The sequence below is a fragment of the Diuraphis noxia genome, unplaced genomic scaffold, assembly GCF_037042655.1.
Source record: "Diuraphis noxia isolate RWA-SAM2 unplaced genomic scaffold, SU_Dnox_SAM2 contig0004, whole genome shotgun sequence".
In the NCBI taxonomy this organism is placed as follows: domain Eukaryota; kingdom Metazoa; phylum Arthropoda; class Insecta; order Hemiptera; family Aphididae; genus Diuraphis; species Diuraphis noxia.
The window spans coordinates 51582441-51604529 of NW_028301714.1; the positions used below are offsets into that span (position 1 = coordinate 51582441).

The 22089-nt window shown below is 28.8% G+C and overlaps 1 protein-coding gene across 1 annotated transcript in view; it reads right to left on the reverse strand.

The window, feature by feature from the left end:
• Positions 1-2938: 2938 nt before the first annotated feature.
• The window catches only part of Cht7 (chitinase 7), a 33330-nt gene continuing 14179 nt past the window's right edge, over positions 2939-22089 (reverse strand). Inside the window, exons 2-16 of the mRNA XM_015513030.2 lie at positions 19535-19625; positions 10909-11141; positions 8191-8428; positions 6931-7110; positions 6723-6846; positions 6324-6633; positions 5723-5958; positions 5472-5662; positions 5173-5390; positions 4793-5088; positions 4584-4731; positions 4331-4516; positions 4133-4255; positions 3840-4041; positions 2939-3458 (exon numbers count right to left, since the gene is read on the reverse strand). Coding sequence (XP_015368516.1) covers positions 3241-3458; positions 3840-4041; positions 4133-4255; positions 4331-4516; positions 4584-4731; positions 4793-5088; positions 5173-5390; positions 5472-5662; positions 5723-5958; positions 6324-6633; positions 6723-6846; positions 6931-7110; positions 8191-8428; positions 10909-11141; positions 19535-19625 — 2994 coding nt within the window. The 3' untranslated portion in view covers positions 2939-3240. The remainder of the gene's footprint in view (positions 3459-3839; positions 4042-4132; positions 4256-4330; positions 4517-4583; positions 4732-4792; positions 5089-5172; positions 5391-5471; positions 5663-5722; positions 5959-6323; positions 6634-6722; positions 6847-6930; positions 7111-8190; positions 8429-10908; positions 11142-19534; positions 19626-22089) is intronic.

Genomic DNA, 22089 nt, shown 5'->3' on the forward strand with positions numbered 1-22089 from the left:
GAGGCAATGCGACCAACAGTGGAACGATATACATCACTGATGTAACATCAGTTTAAATTTTTTTTTTTTGTCGAAAGGTCATTTTTATAGATTGGAGGTTTCTAGTAACCAATTGAATTTAGTTGATACTTTAGAGAGGCCAACATTTAAAATGTCAGTACTTTTTAAAATAATCAAGAAAAACAGAATAAATCATAATATTTTGTTTAAATAATTGTTTGGTTCCTTATTTAATACCAAATATTCATTCTGCCTTCATTCAGTTTTTTTCCCTATATATATGTCGGTAAAAAATGTATTCGATTCGTCAAAAAGCTTTAGAATATAATAAAAAATTCTTCAAAAGTTGTTAGTTTAGGTAATTTAGTACTTAATAATATTAAAAATATATAGAGCAAGATTTTTATTCAGAAAAACGAAATTTTGTCAAAATCACATACCTACATTTGCAAATTATTATGTAGTTAAAAATCTATAAAATGTTCAATTTGTATAGCTTAAGCTGGAAAATTAAATACTAAACTCTTCATAAGTAGTTCATAAAATGCTTAAAAATCAGTAAGATAATAGATATTAAAAATGCTTAAAAAAAATCCACCCAAGTACCTACGTAGCTAAAAAATTCACCAGGGGGGAGGGCAATCAATTATCAAAACATGTTTTAGTGTCCATATACCTACTTCAACTTATAATTTCATTGAACATTAATATATTTGTTAGCTATGAACTACAGGGGTGGCAATTTCCACCTACTCATTATTTCTAATAGAAATATTAATATTATATATAAAATATGATAGACTGCCTGACACACCATTAAATATATTAGTGAACTCAAATTTAACGAATCTATTGCAGTGTGGGTCAGTGTGATGGATTCGTTAAATTTTCTCGACACTTCTGTATAGCAGAGCCGCGTAGTACCTATACACTTGACAACTTTTATTTTATTTTATTATTTATTTAAAGTTTAAACACACATTTTCTCTTATATTTGCTTTGTTACGACTACAATTTATTTTATAATCGATATTAATAAAGTTGACTGTTCAAAAAAAACTTTGAGTTATCATATTTATTACTAGAAACTATATAAATAAAAATAAAAAACCAACATTTTTAGATTCTTAGCGGGGCGAGAAATGTATTGATTTTACCATGATGTGTGTGTGTTTTTTTTTGTCTGTCAATACGTAAAAAGTGCTTTGATTTTCGATTTCAGTACCTCGTTCTATCAGAAAGTGAATCTAGTTGGTACTTTAGGGGGTCAAAAGTAAAAATTCTCAATATTTTTTTAAATAATCGGGATAAACAGACCAAAAATTAAGGAAAAATTGGGAATTTTTACGCACAAATAGTTTTCGATAAAATCGATTTTGGTTTTTGATGTAGCTTTTAAACAATTGACCGTAGGTACATGACATTTTCACCGAATGTTTATAAGTTTATTCTATCCACCATGCAATTTCATACAACATCAAAAAATTTCTACTTAAGTTGAACTATTTATAGGTATAAACAATTGTCGATCATTATTAGTTTTTTTTTAAATTAATATTGATACAAATTTATTTGTTGGGTAGAAAAACTTGAAAAGTTAATACAAAGCTCCTAACATATTTTTACAATAGCAGTTGAAAAATAAAATAAATATATAAGTATAGTCAAAATTTTTTTTACAAGCATTCATAGTTTGAATTTTAGCGACACGTGTAAAAACCACAAAAATTCGGAAATTATTTTAAGCTAGAAATTCATAAAAAAAATTTTTTTAAATCTAATATTTGAAATTTTTTAATAATCTATAATATACTCGTATCCTAGACAGATAAACCGTCTTCGCTCAGAATCGTTTTTCGTATACGATGATATAATATCATTGGATTCAAATTTAATTTCATCCATTACAGTAACCCACTTGTAACCTATACTGTACAGCAGAGCGACATCCACGACTTACCCGCTTTTTTTTTTTGTATTACAAAGAAGATTATTGATCACATATTCATATTGATACTTACAAAATACAATACAATAAGAAAAAACTATAAGCTGTGCTTTGCTACTGTAAATATTTAAAATTAATATTTATCTTTGAAATTATAAACTTTTTTTTATATAGTAACTATATATGATGTATAACATAGTAATTACTCATAGATCATAACAAAGAATCATAATTTCGACTAACTTTGCACAAAAAAAAAACGTATTTTAATATACTGTTAATACCTCACTTGGTAGTATAATACAAATATATAATTTATTTTCAAACAACTTCTTAACCGCAAAAAATTAACCAACATCCAATAGGTACTTTACATTATCTGTGACAGCGGTATATGAGAGAATATTGTTGTTTGATAGTTTTATGTAATAATATGTGAGAAATCCACAAAATAAGTTTATACGATTCAGATTATAAGAATTTTGATCAATTTATCATTGAAAAATGAATTTTTAGAAAATAGCAATTTCTAATCATCAAATATGTTCTCGATCTTTAATCTTACCTACAAAAAATAATAATCGATTGAGTTAGTAAATTCAATTTTCGTTATTTTATCATTTCATATAAATTTAAATATTGCTATTATGTATATTATTATTTATAAATGTTTTGTAATTTTAAACTATAATCTATAATTATATTTTTTATGACTTAACATCAAAAAAGATTCAAAATTTAAAAACATAATGTCTAAAAATACTTTACGAGATTAGACATATTCTTATTTTAATAAATATTACTAAACAATAACAAAACATAATTATTTGCTTCTATACTTCTGCTAAAAAAATACATTGTTTTTCACATAACAAGTGATATATTTGCTTTAAGTAGTATAAACTTTAAGTTGTTCCTAAAAAAAATTAATATTAATTTTGATCCTCTAAATTCAAAGTTTTATGAGATAATGACAAAAATAACTATTGATTAATTAACACACTTTAATAATATATTTATTTATAATAAGTTATTAAATTTACATTATTTCACAACTGATTAATAAATCATAGAAATATTATCTGTAGCAAAGAACAGACAAAAACTAACTAAAATTAAAATGTCTATCAATTCTAACGTAGCCAAATTAATACTGGCAATGAAAAATATATAAAAAAAAATTTGGGGTCAAGTAGGTATAAATAATATAATATAACAATTATTCTGTATTATTATTTACAAGAAAAAAATATATAAGAATAAGTATAATAATTTGGGACTTGATGACACACTTATCGTCTAGACGTCGGCGGGGCTGGGGTATGTTGCATACATCCCTCAACATTTTCAGGCCAATCACAAACATTTTCTTTCGGGTTAAACACTAAATTCGATGGGCATGGCATGTGATGTTTTCTTTCGCCTTCACACATGTAATACATTGTGCAATCAGCTTTATCTGGGTGATATGATATATGGCCGTCTTCTTCTTCACATGTCACGGATGTCGCTAAATAAATTAATAAATTACAATTAAAACATGCACTACATCAAATACATCATACTACTATCATAATGAAATAATGATATTTATATTATTTTATACATCACTTATTATTATTATTATTATTATTATTATTATTGTATTTAAGTTTTTAGTAATTAGTAACAGTAGTTATTAATGTTAATAAAAAAAAATTCTTTAACAGATCAAAAGCTAAATAAGTATGTATTTGAATTTGAATTTGATTCATATTGAGATTAAAATATTATATATTTTATTGCTGTGAATGTATGGGCCATTATAATAACAATAATAATAGTAATAATTTAATATAATATAATATAATTTACAAATATTATAAATTCATATTATTTTGAAAATAATTACGGTCTTTGGTTGTATAAACAGCGTTTCTTCCTGTAGCTTCATATGGTCCGTCGTATTCCAATTTAACAGTGTATCCGGCAAGTTCTTGTTTCATGGCGTTGATTAATGGATATTTACCTGTACCACATACACCACGATAGTCGTCCATATCTACAGACCATATCATAACTCCACCAAAGCCTTCTTCTTTCAACCAACTCATCTACGAATATATATAATGTGATTAGTTCTCTTTTGAAACTGTTATTAGACAATAACATGAAACAATTAGGCATGATATCACTTGTCCATACCTTGGTTTTGAGACTTCTCTCGTCATCAAAACCAACCCATTGATCTTTTCTATACGCAAATGGCACTTGTTGTTCATTATCCCAGACAAGTGTTGTATTTTCCACGTGTAAAAAGTCACACACCTTAGAACGTAAAAAAAAAATTAACATTTTCAAAGATTTATTTTAAACTCATAATCGTTTATAGATTGTACGCACTTCATAATATGCCATAAAGCCAGCTTCAGAAGTGTACTTTCCAGCTGTACCACCACCAGATGCAGGAGCTCCAATATCAAATTTGGCTGGATCGACTAATGTAAATGACCTTCCATAAGTCGGCATTCCAATCATGAGCTTTTCTTTGGGGGCACCTTGCTTCACCCATTCTCTGGCACTATAGTCCTATAAAATTAATTATTGGTGTCATATGGTTGAATTAAAAATGTAATATTTTTTCCGTATTACTTACGACAGTAAGCTTCTTTTGGTAGCTTGTGGCACTTTCTAAAGGATATAGAGGGCTATTGTGTCCTACTTGACGTTCCCACTGTCCATGAAAATCATATGTCATCACATTTATAAAATCTAAATACTTTGATATTTCAACAACGTCATACCTAAAAAAAAATTTTAAAAAACATTAGCTGCTGTTTATTGAATTAAGTTTTCATCTTTTACCCAGCAGCGATTGCTTCGAAACTAGCTGGTACTGCTGCTGTCAATAAAAGCCTTGGGAGACCAGAGCTTTTAGATTCTCCTTCAAAGGCTAATCTTAGTTCTTTCAGCAAATTAACATATGCTGCTTTATCGTCTAGTCCTCTAGGATATTCCCAATCGACGTCCAAACCATTAAATTTGTGTTCTCTAAGGAATTCAATGGCTTCATACACAAACTGATTCATACGGAATACATTACCAGTCAATTCTTTGAAGGGTGTTGATCCAAATGCCCAACCTCCAATAGCTAGGAGCACCTTGAATTAACAACAAATGGTCCATAAGAATATGACGTTAAAATAAAGTCAGTTAATTTAATATTTTATAACTATTATGGTTACTTTAAGGTTAGCATTTTTTTCACGAAGAGCCATCATCTCTTTGTATTGTTCAGTATCTTTCTCGTCAACAAATGTTAGTTTGAAGTCTTTCAATGATCCGAATGCATATATTACGTGAGTACATAAAGACGGATCGATGTTATCTGGAGTAAATTTCCCAGCACCTGGCCTCTTTATAGACCAACTAGTCATATAGCACATAACTTGAGGTGCTCGTACTAAAATAAATAACACATTAATACAATATATTATAATTTATAACCACTGAGAAGTAGTATTTAAAATGTTAAAATGCTTACCATTCATGTCAACTACATCAGTCTGTATAGCAGTAGATGCTTGAATTTTAGACGGTTTGGTTTTAGATAATACTTCACTGACACTTATTTTGATTGGCGACGGCTTGGTAATAGTTTCAGCAATAATAGTGTTAGCTACCTTCGACCAATCAATGTCTTCTTTACCTCTTTTTATTCCTCTGAGCTCTTCTCTATTACAATAAATTACCTTTATTATTCAATATCTTTTCATAATTTATTCTAATACAAACCTCATGGCACCAATTAATGGATATTTTACATCACTGCAGAATGTACCGGTGAAATCATCCATATCCACTGTCCATACCATGGCGCCTCCGTATCCATTGTCTTTAATCCATTTCATTTTGTTTCTGATGGATCGCTCGTCATCAAATCCAATCCACTGGTCTCCAGAAATCGCATAAGGTACTTTCATTTCATCGTCCCATATATAAGTTGCACCATTTTTAAGTATTTCACAAATCTAAAATAAATATGAAAAATAAAATAATACATACATTTTTTTAAAAATTTTGAAAATAATAATGTATAAACGTTTTTACATATTATTTACTTACAGTAATTAATGTATATATTACTATATAATAAGTATTGAAAAAATTGCATTTTTTATAAAATAAAAATAATAAATAAACTTGTTTAGATTGGAAAATATTATAGGTAGGTAAGAATTTCGTTTAAAATTAATAAATATTTATATGACTCAAACTCTATAATTAACCTCAATTTGATAAATTCATGATTTACAGCTAATCATAATTATTAATTTAATATGATAATATGGCAGGTAAATTCTAACAGTTAAAAAATAACTTAATTCACAATTACCTCATAGTAAGCTAAAAATCCTGCTTCTTTTGTATACTCTCCAGCTTTACCTCCTCCTGATGCCGGTGAATTCACTTTATAGTTTGCTGTGTTGGATAAGGTGAATGTTCTACCGTACGTTGGCATACCAATGATAAGTTTTTCCTTAGGTGCACCCATCTTAGTCCATATGCTCGCGGCATTATCAACGCTCAATTGCTTACGCCACTCGGAATCCGATGATGGGGAGTATAATGGCGCATTATGTCCAGTTTCTCTTTCCCATTTTCCATGAAAATCATATGCCATTACGTTAATGAAGTCCAAATATCTATTAAAATGAGATGAATACGTTTCAAAACAAATATAAATATAGAATTACATTTAAATTAACACATATTTTAGTAAAAATATACTTACGATGAAACAGCTGGTACGTCATAACCGCCTTTGATGTTATCAGGACCAACAGGGACTGCAGCAGTTAATAATAAACGGGGTTTCTTAACTTCTTGTGCTTCGGCTTCAAATGCTTCTCTAAGTTCTGAAAACAAATAACATAGATGTCAATAAAATATTTTGTGAATATAAAATATATAAAATACTTATAATAAATAATACTGCTTACCTTTCAATAAATGTACAAAGTTCTTTTTGTCGTCCTGTCCTTTAGGGTACTCCCAATCCAGATCTAAACCATCGAAGCTACGAGCACGGAGGAAAGGTATAGCACTGTAAATAAATGTCTGTCTTGCGTATCGAGTAGCTGACATATCTTTAAACTTCTGTGTGCCAAATGACCAACCACCTGAAAAATGCACAATCTTATTATCTACGTCTTGAAAACCATATGTTACGATACAATAAAATAAAATTTCATATTATCATTATCAGAGATAACTATAAAATTGTTTCTCTTTAAATGATGATGGTTGGACCTGAAGATTCACCTCATTCTGTCCGGTAACGTACCAAATATAATAATAATAATAGGTAGTCATAATAAAATAACAACAAAAGATAAATAAAAAAACCCCTTTTTGAACTGTCACAGATTATTATTGGCTGTAGAACAATTTCTACTACTATATTATATTATTATATGTATAAATGAAAAAAGCAATTATCAGCGAACAATAATTATATACCAAAATGGAGATGGCTTAGATTGTAGCGGTGAGTCATTTTATTACATAATATATTTTTATTGTTATGTCGTACTTTTCAATGAATTTATAAATGATATACAATGTTGAATAATGAAATATTAATAACACTTGTCACTTTGTTAACAAACGAAGTATTTTTAAAATTTAAATTTAAATATTAAACGTAAATAATAAATATATTACTCATGTCATATAAATTTATATTTGTTAGGAATTCAAAATTATCAACAAGGATAACGTTAGATTTTGTATAGAAATGCTGCTCTTTAATAATAAATTAATAACTATATACATTGATCATTTCCATTAGCCATTTGAATTCAACAATAACATTTTAATATTAAATATAATATATGGGTAAATATATTATAATCGTTATTTAATGTATGTATTAAATTTTAGAAATGGTACTTAAGGATTAATGTGTCTTCTATAGTTCTGTCTATATTACTTTGTATCAAATTAAAACAATAAATAATATTTCTACAATTCAAAATGACGTAGATGAACTACTAAGATGGAAATTAATCAAAAATAAAATTAATCTCTATGTAATTAAAATTAAATTATAGTAATTTATATATAATATTTTATGACTAAGCGTCGTTAATCATCGACATGCGAAAAATTACATCATTTAAATGTTACAAAATGAAATTGTAGCAATGTATACTTAATAATAATAGCTGACTACTAGGGATATTATTTAATACACTTACCTAAAGCTAAAAGGGTTTTTAACTTTGGATTGGCTTTTTTTAGGTTCTTTATTCTATCATATAATCCAACTTTTCCGTCTTTGCTTTCGTCATTAGATTCGAATGACGATAAACGTCCTTTTTTCAACCAACCGAAGGCAAATATGACGTGAGTGCATAATTCCGGGTCGATGTCTTCAGGTAAATATTTTCCGGTTTTCGGTCTATATTGTGACCAATTTGTATAGTAGCAAACAATCTGAAACACAAGATTTCTATGTTGGGAATTTTCTAATTATCACCCTAATCCTTGACGCCCTAATAATAGAGAAAGCTAACAATAAAATAACACGTGAACAAAGAGCAGGTGTGTCCGCATATTAATTATCGTACCTACGTAGTTTTTATTCCAACGACACTTTAAAAATATCCTTGGCATTTAGTGTTTGCACTTCGGCATCTGTGTGACAAGTCGTCGGAATTAATAATTTAACTTAACGCGTATAAACAAATAGAATGTCTTGCAAATAGGTATCTAGTCATCTACCATCAGGTGCATATTTTATTTTATATTTTTTTATTACATTGATTACATCAATTCCTATAATATAATCATACATATTATATTAATCATGAGGATGTATCATATAAATATATGAATGTCTCTTAGTAAGTCACTAATACTCCAAGAAAATCTACGGGTGTTTTATAATTTACAATGAGACTTTAAAGTTCATAGGTATATGCACCTCTGCATATTATTATGTTGAAAGGATTATAAACAACTTGCTTCACGAAATGATCCCATGCACCGGCACAATAGTAAAAAAATAAGTTTTATGATGAATATTAACAGCCATGTACATAATACATAAAGGTACGAGTACATACTTTAATATTTATAGTGAACCACAAAATTAATAGGGAAAATCCATATTTTGTTGTCTACGTCTTACAAGTGCGTAACATAGGTAGCAAATTTACGCTCAGCATAATATTACGTTTAGCTTCGTTATTTTAAAAATAATAATGAATCAACCTATTATGAAACTTGATGTTAAAAACATTATCTGTGTTTATGAGGATTTTTACGATAGTTCAATTTTAAAGCTATGCGTCTATAGAAAAACGTTGATTAAAAATGCTCATAACTCATTTAATAACTAAATTATCGTAAAAAACCCACATACAAACTCAGATAATGTTCTTACCATCAAGTTTCATAGCAGGTCAATTTACTCTAATGTTTTAACGAAGCTAAATGTGATCTGCTGAGCGTAAATTTTCCATGTTACGCACTTGTAAGATGGGGACAATAAATATGTGTGTGTAGCGTCCGCCGTCCTCTTAAATACGTTTTATTCGTATAGATACGAGTCATAGGACTGTTTCCATATATTATATAGCTGCTGGTATACCTTAATTGCGTTATGTCAATAAGACAATAATAAGTACAGAGGGATGTAGTGGCGGGACGGATTAAGCCGACGGTTGTGACGCGCACCATCGACGGTTTGAATCCCGGTCATGGGCAGTATCGCTTTCCGGGCAGTTCATGCTGTCTGGAAAGAGAGGTAGCTGCCCCCCCCCCCCCATCTGGGCATGACAGAAACCTACGGGGACCCGTTCGAAATTCTGCCAAAAACATCCACGAGTACCAAACCAACAGTTCCCTCCCTGACAGTTCCACAGGCTAATAGCCCTTGTTGTCGAAGCTTCAACACCAATAAAAAATAATAATAATAAGTACATTTATAAGAAATAAAAGCAATGAGTCATGTCAAAATCTTCAGTGACAATGACCTGAGGGCTGAGCATCTTAATCACTAGTTTAATATTAACTTATGTTATTACATTGATTATTGTTGACAACTGTAATTGTAATATAACACTAAAAACCATAAATACAGATTATTTATTTACCATATTATAATTACTTTTTCCTTGAATGAAAATAAATCATGAAAATCAACAATAATTTTAATCTTACAGTGTATTATAACATTTCAATGCTCTATACCGAATTTTAATTTATTATAAAGACATATTTATGCATACTGAAATAATCATTAAATATGTTTTTTATCCTATAGCTATGGACGTGTATATTGTATTCCAACAACGAATGTTTCGAAATTAGAATTGTTTCGAAATAAGCTCTTGAAAACCAAAAACGTTTTGTTTCATAAAAACTCCTGAATAATATAATTATAAAATGTCATTATGTTACTATCACTGTCGAAATAATGTTTCATTGCAACATATAATATATGGCCGCTAATTGAATACATTTTTTTTTCAATTTAAAATTACTTTCAAAGGTGCCCTTCGGAAGATTTGTTATATATATATTATAAAATTTTTTTTTTCTCCAATTTTATCAATAAAGAATAATATTTCCTGGCCTGTCATATCACAGAACGTCATATATTATGTTTCATATTAACACAGACAAGGTTTGATATATTATTAATCTTATATGGTTTGGACATATAGGTAAGACTTCCCCAGCGCAAAACTATTGAATAGAGTTTTATGATCGTCTATATTGACGTTCATTTTCCCGCTCGATAAACACTGAAGGTCTATGGGCGATTTCATATTGTTCTAAATAAAATTTGTATGACTAAGTATAATAATATGGTATTCAACGGTACCTCACTAGTTCACTACCTCCCGTTCCTTAAATGGTATAGACAAAATTTGTCCTTCGGTCTTCGGGTGAGAATATTTACGTACCTTATATCCGCCATCATCCTGATTGTCTTTTGCTGTTGTCACGTGCTTTTCAGTCGAAGCGTCGGTACCCGACTTCCTGGTAGCAGTACGGTTACGTATCTTAAACTTGTTCACCGAAGCCGATGTTTCCATATCGGCAATAGTGGAAGTGGCCGCCGCTGATGAATCTGAAACTGCAGTAGTTTCTTGCTGCAATTTGTTGCCTGTGGGCCGTCTCAGTCTTCTTCGGATTGCTAGAAATAACAATTTTAAACTTAACAATTTTGATGACACAAGGATTGGATGGAATACCTAAGCGGAAGTGTTGTAATATTAAATTATAATTAAACGGTAGCCGAGAATATCTGAGAATGTCGAAAAAAAATCACTTATAAAAAAAAATTTATCGTATCACCAATAATTATGATAAAAATTAAATGACTCATTCCTATGTTTTCCTATCTTCATGCAGAAAAAATATTTAAAAACAATTTTTCATGAAAAAAATGTTTTTATAATATTATATGAAATAATACTATTTTGGACAATTATTCAAAATATTAAGAGGACGCTACACAACCATTTGTTTTCTTCGTTTTACAGTAAGTGCATAACATTGCAAATTTACGCTCAGCAGATCACTTTTAGCTCCTTTAGTTTAAAAATTAAAGTAAATCGACCTATTATGAAACTTGATGTTAAGAACATTTTCTGTATGTGTATGTCGGGTTTTTACGGTAGTTTAATTTTTTATCAAGTTATTCGTATACAAAAAAGCGTAAATTAAATATGCTAATAACTCAATAACTAATAGTTATCGTAAAAACCCAAAAACCCACATACAAACTCAGATAATGTTCTTACCATCAAGTTTCATAACAGGTCAATTTATTCTAATGTTTTAACTAACGAAGATAAAGGTGATCTGCTGAACGTAAATTTGCTATATTTCACACTTATAAAACGGAAACAAAAAATACATGTGTAGCGTCCTCTTAAGTATAATTTTAGTATTTTCAGTAAAATTGTTGATGAGTTACTACGGAGTTTGAGCATTATATAAATAAAATTATACAGTTTACACTAATAATTTAATTACAAGACAAATTCATACTGTCGTACATTCATTTTATACAAATGGTCTTAAGTTTTAAACAAGAATAATAAAGTAATAACTAATAGGATAGTATGGCATTTGTACTTAAATTTAATTATTTTAATTCACATTACTATATAAAGGCTATTTTTAACTTTTGAAATTGTTGAGTTAATTTAATAATAAGTAGGTAGGTAGTATTAAATACATGTTGAATACATTATATTTTATACAGATATATAAATATACATAACATTTAAACTGCATATTTTGTAATTGTATAGTGTGTACACGATGGAAAATTTTTATTTAATGTACCAAAGTTATGATTATTGAAATTATTCAAATTCAAATTGTGTTTAGCGCATTTTTATTTTATTTTCTAGTATACCTACCTATGAAACTGAATAGGTATTTTATTGTTTTGTTTATCTTTAGCTCTTTTATGAATTAATTATTTTCTAATTTATAGTTATAGAGCTTCAAACGTATCATATTATTATCCATGGAGGTTTTAAATAACCATTTAGGACAAAAAGTAGAAGATATATAATATTAATGTCGACAAAAGAACACAATACAATGTTAGAATGTATGATACTATGATTTAAAATAATGGTAAATGGTTGACAGTTTAATGAGATTCAGGTGTATTATTGTGGTATCATACAGGCATCATTTACATTTTATGAATTGTTCTCAATCCCAAACAACATAATAATATCTTTGTTAAATTATGTGTTTATGTATATGTATACAGTTCGAATATTAATTTTCAGAACACTTATTTTCTTTTTAATGCTTGTCATCTTCTCCACTTCTACTCGAGATTATCGTGTAGTATCCAATATGCATACTCTTAACTAGGTAGGTACCTACTTATGTTTAAAAAGCGAAACATGCTGCTCATTGGTAATAAATAATAATAATTAATTATATCACTAGAATTTATATTTTGTAATAGGTACTCCAACACATCATAATAAATCATTTATTATTTAATACTTGATTAAACCTACTCGTGAAGAAACAATTTTACTAATAACGATCTACATAAATGAAAATCATTGGATTCGAAATAAATTGATAACATTAAGTACTTACAACCTACCTACATAAATATATACTATTATTTCTATATTCACTATGGACACATATAGGTACTATATTATATATACTCGTACCTATAATCTGTTATAGAGATTATCAAATAACTATCAAACACGTTTTATGTTACAATTATTTATTTATGAGAAAAAATGGTAACATTAATGAAGACGACCATGAACTAATTAGATTTATCAAAAAAAATCTGATCAAAATGTAGAAGATTTAACCTTGTTAAAATAATGTTAAAACTTTTCTACAGAATAATATATTCAGAATCAATTAATTGGAGCGTGGGAAGGAAAGTAATTGTTTTTTATTTGTATGTACGTGTACTGCTATGATAATATAATATATATTCATGATTTATCAACGTTTATCTTTTTCATGCAAAATTGTTCGAAGCTTTTAATTTTAAATTGATTTTAAATTTTTAACTCCCTCAAAATTATGGTGCACCATATATTTTTTAACCATGCAGGAACTTGTCGTAAATTCGTAATCTAATACAAACATTTAATACTACCTCTATAAATTCTTACATTCGTGTATCATATTAAATGATTTCATTCAAATATAAAATATATATTGTAAGTTTGTGTTTTTTTTCTTTACATATACAAGCCTATTGGTGTTTATCTCAAGGTTTTTTCCCTAACAAGCTTGTAATGAATTTACGTACTGTACATTTAAAATACGTTGAATAGTAGATACGATTAATATGAATTTGCCATACATATAATATATTGTTAACTTTAAAATTAATCGTAGCTATTTATCGATTTATATACTAAATGTTGTGGTTAAATTATTAACGAATTTCGTGCTCGTACTATTATAACTTATATTATCTATACTGCAGTTCATATATTTTGTTGAAAAATTATATGGTTCATTGAACAATTTTTAGACAAAAATAGTACATGCAATATCATCTGTATGCAACCGGTTTGAAGGCGATGGCATAAAATGATTTGACTTAACAACAGTGATAGATTTTATATGTTGGGAAATGATTAGGTCGATAATCCAGTTTAAAAAGGAAACACAATCAGTGGTAAGCCCATATTAACGTATTTATACGTGTGTGTACACACAAATATAATATATATTACATTGAGTAACCGTCGCCGTCGGGAGCTGGTTGAGCTGGTCTACCAATACACGACTAGGGTATAATTATTATTAGATATCATATATTTATTCAAGTATATATATATATATATTATGTATAAAATGTGTATGTATGTGTGTGTGTGAGAGAGCGCACAGATCAGCTGGTTGAGGACGATTGGTGCGGGTCAGCGTAAAAAACGAGAGCGTTGCACACGCTTCGTTGACAAAAAAAAAAAATAAATAAATAAAAAGTAAAAGGCGCGCAAAACGACCACTCGCTAGCTAGCTGCATGGCGAAACTGGTTCTCCGCATGTCCGCCCAAAGATTATTGTCTGCGTCTGTCCGTCTACATAATATAATAATAATAATAATATTATCCATGTGGATGATATTATTATATAAACATAATATTATATGGATTTAAAAGCCGCCAATCTCAAATGATAAAACTTTTTCGCTTCTAGACAATTGTTGGATATTCGGATGAATTAAAAGTTTTCAGTTTACACATAAAATCTGTACCGAAACTCGCTCGTTTGATAGGGGGGGGGGGGAGATACTTTTTAATCTTATAACTTATACCCAGCCGACGACGTATAAGATGAATTGAAGTACCTATGAGGCTATGACTTAATGGCGTATAAATTTGATGTTTTAGTCAAGACGTATATAATATAATATGTTGTTTGTATTATTATCATATGATTTTTTTTTTTTATTCAGCAAACATGCGAAAAACTTAAAGAATTAAAATTAAGTTTACAGTTCAATAATAATTAAGTACCGCAATCCACATGACAAACCAATATTTGAATATCAAACATTACAACTTCGGTAAAACAGTAACAATAATTAATAAAAATATGTACTATACCAAATACACATTATAAATCGTGTAATAATGTGAATTTTGTAATAAATAATAACCCTTTAAAATGACAATCGTGACTGTTATACCCATGAGCTATTTAAAGAAAATTGAATAATAAAGTCATTATTCTGACAGATTTCACAATATTTTTATATTTTAAATTTCTTATAAATAAAATATTATAATATCTGTTTTACTTCGAACTCGTAACCAAATGACGAAGATTGTATATAAATATACTTCGACGTGCCACTACATGATAAATTAATGTAGAGTTGAACAGAGGTCCTCTTGCACCATCTAAGATTTCACTTAAAGTGCAAGTAATTTGCAGACTACGTATTTATATAATGTGTAAGTAAGATACTAAAATGTTAAATAATATACTAATATAGTTTTCTTTATATACTTAGTGTTGGAATATTTATGTTATATAAACCAAATAAATGTATTCTAATTTTAGTAGTTAGACACTCGATGAAAGTTAAAATATATTTTTTTATCGAATTTTTAATATGTATAATTGTTGAGGAACCCAGCTATAATGTATAGTAAAATAAAATAGTTCCATATTATGATGTTTTTTAGATGTAATAATTTGCATTTATAATAATAAATAATAATAGAAACTGGATTATAAAGAAGTGAGTGAAGCGAGACGAGTGCCCAACATCCAACCTAACTCTGTATCCGGTCTACTTATTATAAATATTATAAACAATTGTAAAATTATGTTTTATTATTCATTCTAAACAAATTTGAACATCGTAACAAAATTGTAAGATAAAAAAAAATTAATCAAAGAAATAATAATTTAGTTGTGTTGTTTCGAGTTTCAACTTACATATTACGTGTGTATATTTTCATTGATTAGGTTACTCTGGACGTTTTAAATCTGAATTTAATTATAAGATATCATTATATATGTACGAAAAACGATTCTGATAGACGGTAGTTACTAAGTCAGCGCAGTCAGGTTCTCTTTATGAGGATATTTTTTTATTTATTTATAATGATTTTTTAAGACAATAGATTGAACATTTTTCCAAAAGCGCCGAATATTTAATACACATAACATATTATAAAATAATCATTTTAATATTACCTATATCATTTATTATTGTTTTTAACTTGGAAGTGAATACCAAGGCGTAGTAAAGTAGGTTAATGGTACAATTTGCTTATGATATAAGTCTATACAATATTTTAAAATTTCGTGGTGTTCATTAATTATAAAATAAATAAATAATAATATACGTAATGGCAAGAAGTTACAAATTCCAACGATCAATGTTTTTATTTAACTGCTTAATACTAAAATATTTTAAGGGAAAATTGGTTTTAAAAACAGAAAAAAATACACATCATTGTAAAACCAATTAATCGAACCGTATCCAAAATGTATAACGAATAATTAACTTATTCTCCCAAAATGATTGTGTAAATTGTTTTAATGTTAAAATTGTATACCAATGCTTATATAGTAACTTTTATACCAAACCTTATATAATTAAAAAATGTAACTCGTTATTCTTCTATTGTTACGAAATTAAACCATAAAATATTACGAACAGATACTGGGCCTAATTTATCCAAACCACACCGCCAGAAAATGTTGCAAATGTTTTATTTTTGTAAACTTTTGTAATGATAAAATCAAATAAATTTCCGTAGTCAATACGGTCTTAATAAATTGTACGTGTACATTATTATTACAGCATGACACTGATATTATATCGTTGTAGGGCTGTGCAAGATTTTTGTGGAATCGAGTGTTTTGCAATGATTTTTATTTTTTTTTTTTTTTCCCGTAAATACCGTCGCTTGTCACTAAACTATTATACAACATTATACACTTATAACGCTTTAGCGTATGCTAAAAATATATTATACGAAATAAGCGTTTGAAACATGAATGGTCGGTAGGAATAAGTGTTTTTTTTTTTTTATTTATTTAACCGTACCCCCTACATAGAAACCCGCATTCAGTGACAAGTCAATATGTTTGCTTCTGTAGGATTATGTCACACATGCGCGTCAGCAGGGTAACCGGTGTAAGAGATTTGGGCAAACCGGTCTCGATGAAATTGCAAGTATCGCGCTTATATCTTTACGTTGTTTTGAACCTTGACCCGCGGTACAACGACCTTGCACCGCGGTCCGGAACCAGTGAAAGCGCATCGGACATCCGACGATGTTTAAAAGATCGTGCGAATCGACCGGAGAAGACAAAAACAATAAAATTTAAAAAAAAAAACTAAAAAGCGTATGTGTTTCCTATATATTATACGCTGTGCACACAGATCAGCTGGCACATATTATACTATAACCGTCGTGCGTGTGCTTAGGGAGAAAGTATATACACTGAGGCGATCACACAATATAGTGTGCGTGAATGTCCAATTGCAGATATCGTACCTTCATATATTGCGGGCTGCAATAACGATACCCCCGAGCAAATTGTACAGGTAGTTCGAGCTGTGTGTAACTCTGCCAACTGCCAGTCACTATAGCAGAACTTCCATTGATAAATATAATTGTGTGGTTTGGTTTTCCAATATAGCGTTGATGTGATATACCTACTATGTAGAGAAAAAACATTCGAACTTAAGGCTACTAATCGTAGGATATTAGTTGACTAATTTAATACAGGGTATAGGATATATTATTATTCTTATCTAATTAATGTTGTACACACTCAATTCGAACACAGAAGGAAAAGGTAAACCTAATGTTCGGAAAAGTTATAACTTTGTAAGTACCTACCTACTATATTATATTATATGATATTATAATTATATATAAATAGTACATCGAATAATACAAATTTGATTGTTAAAATGTGTACAGCATAATAACAATAATGTTACGTCGCTGAAACGATATTGTAGAAATAAACTACGAATACAATAATCCAAAACACAACAAAACATTTTAAGCAAGAATTTACTCTTCTACAGATGAAATGTGTATTAATAAATGAGGTAGAACCTATAATGATTATCGTTTTAAAATTAACCATCGTATTTATTAGGTTATGTTATACCAAACGTAACGTAACGTCTGTATACGGTATCAATGAAAATCATACACTTTATAATATTATGAAATATGTATTTCTCTTTTGACTTAATTATGTGAACTCGGGTTAAATAAAAAATGGCAAGTGTTGTATAATTCTCGAACGTTTCGATTATATATAATATGTGTTCTTCGGTCATTCGGTTTATGATGGTTTCATTATTTATGACTTTCCTATAATATATTTTATTATTATATTTCATACACAACATGTACTTTGTACATTATTAATTTTTTATCAGTTGTGTTAAAGAATTCGGTACAAAAATAATTACAGACCTGTATAATGTACAAATAATATAAGTATTAACCGTATCAAAATATAGATGCAAATAACTTATTACATAATTATTTCTAACAACTATAAATACCTACAGTTTTCAGTTTTAGTTAAGGGAATTGGAAGCGGTGATTTTCTGTCTTTGTCTAACACACGTGGGACATACAATACGCCTGACAAAAATTAAGGTGTTTCTAGTTGTTCGATTTAAAATATGTAAAGATATGTTAATTGATATACATGTTTACTTTGCATCGGTCGAAGCACTTTTTCAATTGTAGCAATATTTAGATAAGAATAAATATTTTAAATTTTATAAATTTGTCAAACTTTTTTTATTAAATATATTAAAAATATTAAAAATATGCTTTGACCAATACAAAGTAAATTTGTATACCAATTCAAAAATCTTTACATATTTTAAATCGAGTAACTAGAAGTACTTTAATTTTTATCAGGCGTATTGTATGTTTCACGTGTGTTAGACAAAGACAGAAAATCACCGCTTCCAATTCCCTTAAATATAATATTTTAATATGCATATTTATTTTCATAGTTTCTTAGACTATCATTAGAGTTTCTCTGTATAATATTTATACATGGCAGTAAATAAAATGAAAGTAACTATATAAATATTTTATATTTGCTTCATTGATTGTGCTGTGATCTGAGCACCGAAATGTGTGCCCTAAAAAGCTACAAAATATAACATATGTTATGACGAGTCATGTAAAAAGACTGACCTTAATAGGTAATACACATTTTAACATTTTAACCCATACAGCGTAAAGAAAAAATTACAAAATTATACTGTAAATATATTATACTTAATTTTTAAACTTTTCAACTACGATGACAACCTATACATAACTATATTACCTAATTTGCTTAAATATTATGCTCTGGAACATTCCTCTAATCAGTGATTGATATTTTTAGTATACAAGGTTTGTCAATATCTTTCAATAAAAACGAATAATAATTTTTTAACGAAATTAATTTTTAGTATTTTTACTTTATTAAAATAATAACATTATTTTAATGAAAACGGCTTTGTAAATACAATAAATCTTAAATATTTAATTTAAAACTTACTTTCTGAATTTGTATACGAGCATAGTGTTGCTACGATGGTGACAATAAGCAGCAATTTAAAGTGGAAGCAAAGCTTATATTTTCTGTTTGTCTGAAAAAAAAAACAACAAAAATTAGCTACGAAAATAATAAAATATAATATTTGAATCAATAAGACAAATAATTATACAGACGCGGGTAAAAGCAGTTAGCAATGGGACATGGAAACCACTTACGTTGAAGGAAATAACGCCTAATGTTTCGAGATTAGCCATGGTGAATCGGATTCACGTATTTGTGGAGATCCGTTCGATTTTGTACACTTTCCTAATCTACGTATTTATATAAATATCACTAGCTTTCACCGATTTTCTGACTCTTTGTCGTCGTGTATGACTAGCAAAAATAGGTACCGAAAGACGAAAAAATCAAAAAACTCTTGTTCCGTCATCTTATGTACCTATACCTACGTTTGATTGTCGTGTCTTTGTTGGTTGACGGCTGTCGTATGATAACGTTAAAGAGGAGGACAATTGGTAACTGCTGTATGCAATGCACACTAAGTGTAACTATTAGATTTTTAATTTGAAAACCAAAAAAACTGTAAATTTGTTTTGTTTATTATAGTTATTTGGTTTAAAACTTTGGAGCATAGTAAAATCGCAGTATCTATACGTATTCACTATCATTTATAATAATTATCAAAAAGGTGCGAGTTTTGTTGCTTTTATACTAAAAGTATAACCACGGTAGATTTTTTAATTTTAATTTTAGTAATTATACCACAATTTACCATGTAAAATATTTAAATATATCATCTCTAGACATGTTTTTAATTAAATAAAAATTTAATCAACCATAGTTTTAAGTAAGCTAATACTTAGATACGTTGTTGTATGAGTACAATGAACAAATTAAACGTAAAACACTTAATTCGTGTTCTTACTCATAATATTACTATTATGGTCAATTAGTTAGTAGTTACTAGACAGATATCTTTCACGCGCACAGACGTACTAAGAAAGTTATGATATTCATAGATTTGTGCGTACAATAAAGTTATGAAAACGAGATGAATACAGAGAGAGAGAGAGAGAGAGAGAGAGAGAGAGAGAGATAAAAAAATACTATCCTTTCGTTTTTAATTTTTCAAAATGAGTTTTAATTAGTTCGAAATCAGAGCAAATGCGAAAGCCAAAACAATAACGTTCACAATAGCTAGAGATTAGCAATTATACATGTCCGTGCGTGTATAATAATAGTATAATATAAACTCAATCCTCGTATGTATATAACAGTCCAAGTTGAATCTTATACTCACAAGGCACAGGTCATAAACACTCACAGCACATGCGTTCGGCCAACTCAGCTTTCTCTGACAGCACGTTCACACATCACAAACACACACACACACACACACAATAATCTATATGTATTATTTTTCCAGTTGCACAACGCGTGATCTGAATACGGATTAATTAGATAGTTTAAGAGAAGACACAGTTCTCAAGATGTGTATATTAATATTATAGTAATAAGGCGAAAAACAAGATACCCGAACACACGCACGCATCGTGTGAAGTTAACATATACATTGTTTTTGTCAACCTTGATTGGCAGTACGATTTTAGGTCGAGTGGGACCTTTTGCTCTGAATATGTAACCACCAAATATGGTACTCATTAATGACCGACTTCCGAGTTTTTAGTCCTACGTGTACTGTGTTACAGTATAGCCAGTATAGGTACCTATATAATAATAACAATACCATGGGATTTTACAGTTTCTTTAATAACATTATATTTACACTTATTTACGATTGATCAAATTATAATATGATATGTTTTATCTCAGAGCTTTTAGAACATTATCCTGAACAATGAACATTTTCACCATATGTGACTATTAAGTTGTTTATTTGTTTTCTTATTGTATTTTAGACATTCAACGACATGCAACGACATAATATTACATTTTATAACCGAATAGACAGGTACAGCATAACAAACACATTGAATTTTAATTTTATCTTTATTATCTAATAAATATAAATTCGACGTTAAATGGTAAGGTATACGAAAAGGTACTATAAGCCATAAGGTACCTAAAATCGGGAATTCGACGACGATTTGTGGATTACAATGTTTACGATGTTTACAATAGTTATTAAACAAAAAGGGACGCGTCTTAAATTATTATGACTGCTTGAAAAGAACCGATTTCCTAGTTATCACACGGAGAGTAAATATTGGTTTTCATGCTCATGTTTCATTCGTGTGTGCTTTATTTGTGGCTTTCATTAGCCACAACAGGGCGTAGCCCCCTGGTTCACCTTGGACACGCTCTACATGAACCTCGACACATTATTTTGTGGTCCCCTTCATACGCGCATGTATTTTTATTATTATTTTCAGAATACTCACATATTATCGGTGTGTCTTATGTGAATGATTGAAACACGATGTTGGAATGGTGACACATACGTGGACATTATTTTAAATATATGCAAAAACATCGAAGGTGCACGCAATATATAATTACATAATCTGTTCGAAGTAGTTTTCCTAAAGTTCTTA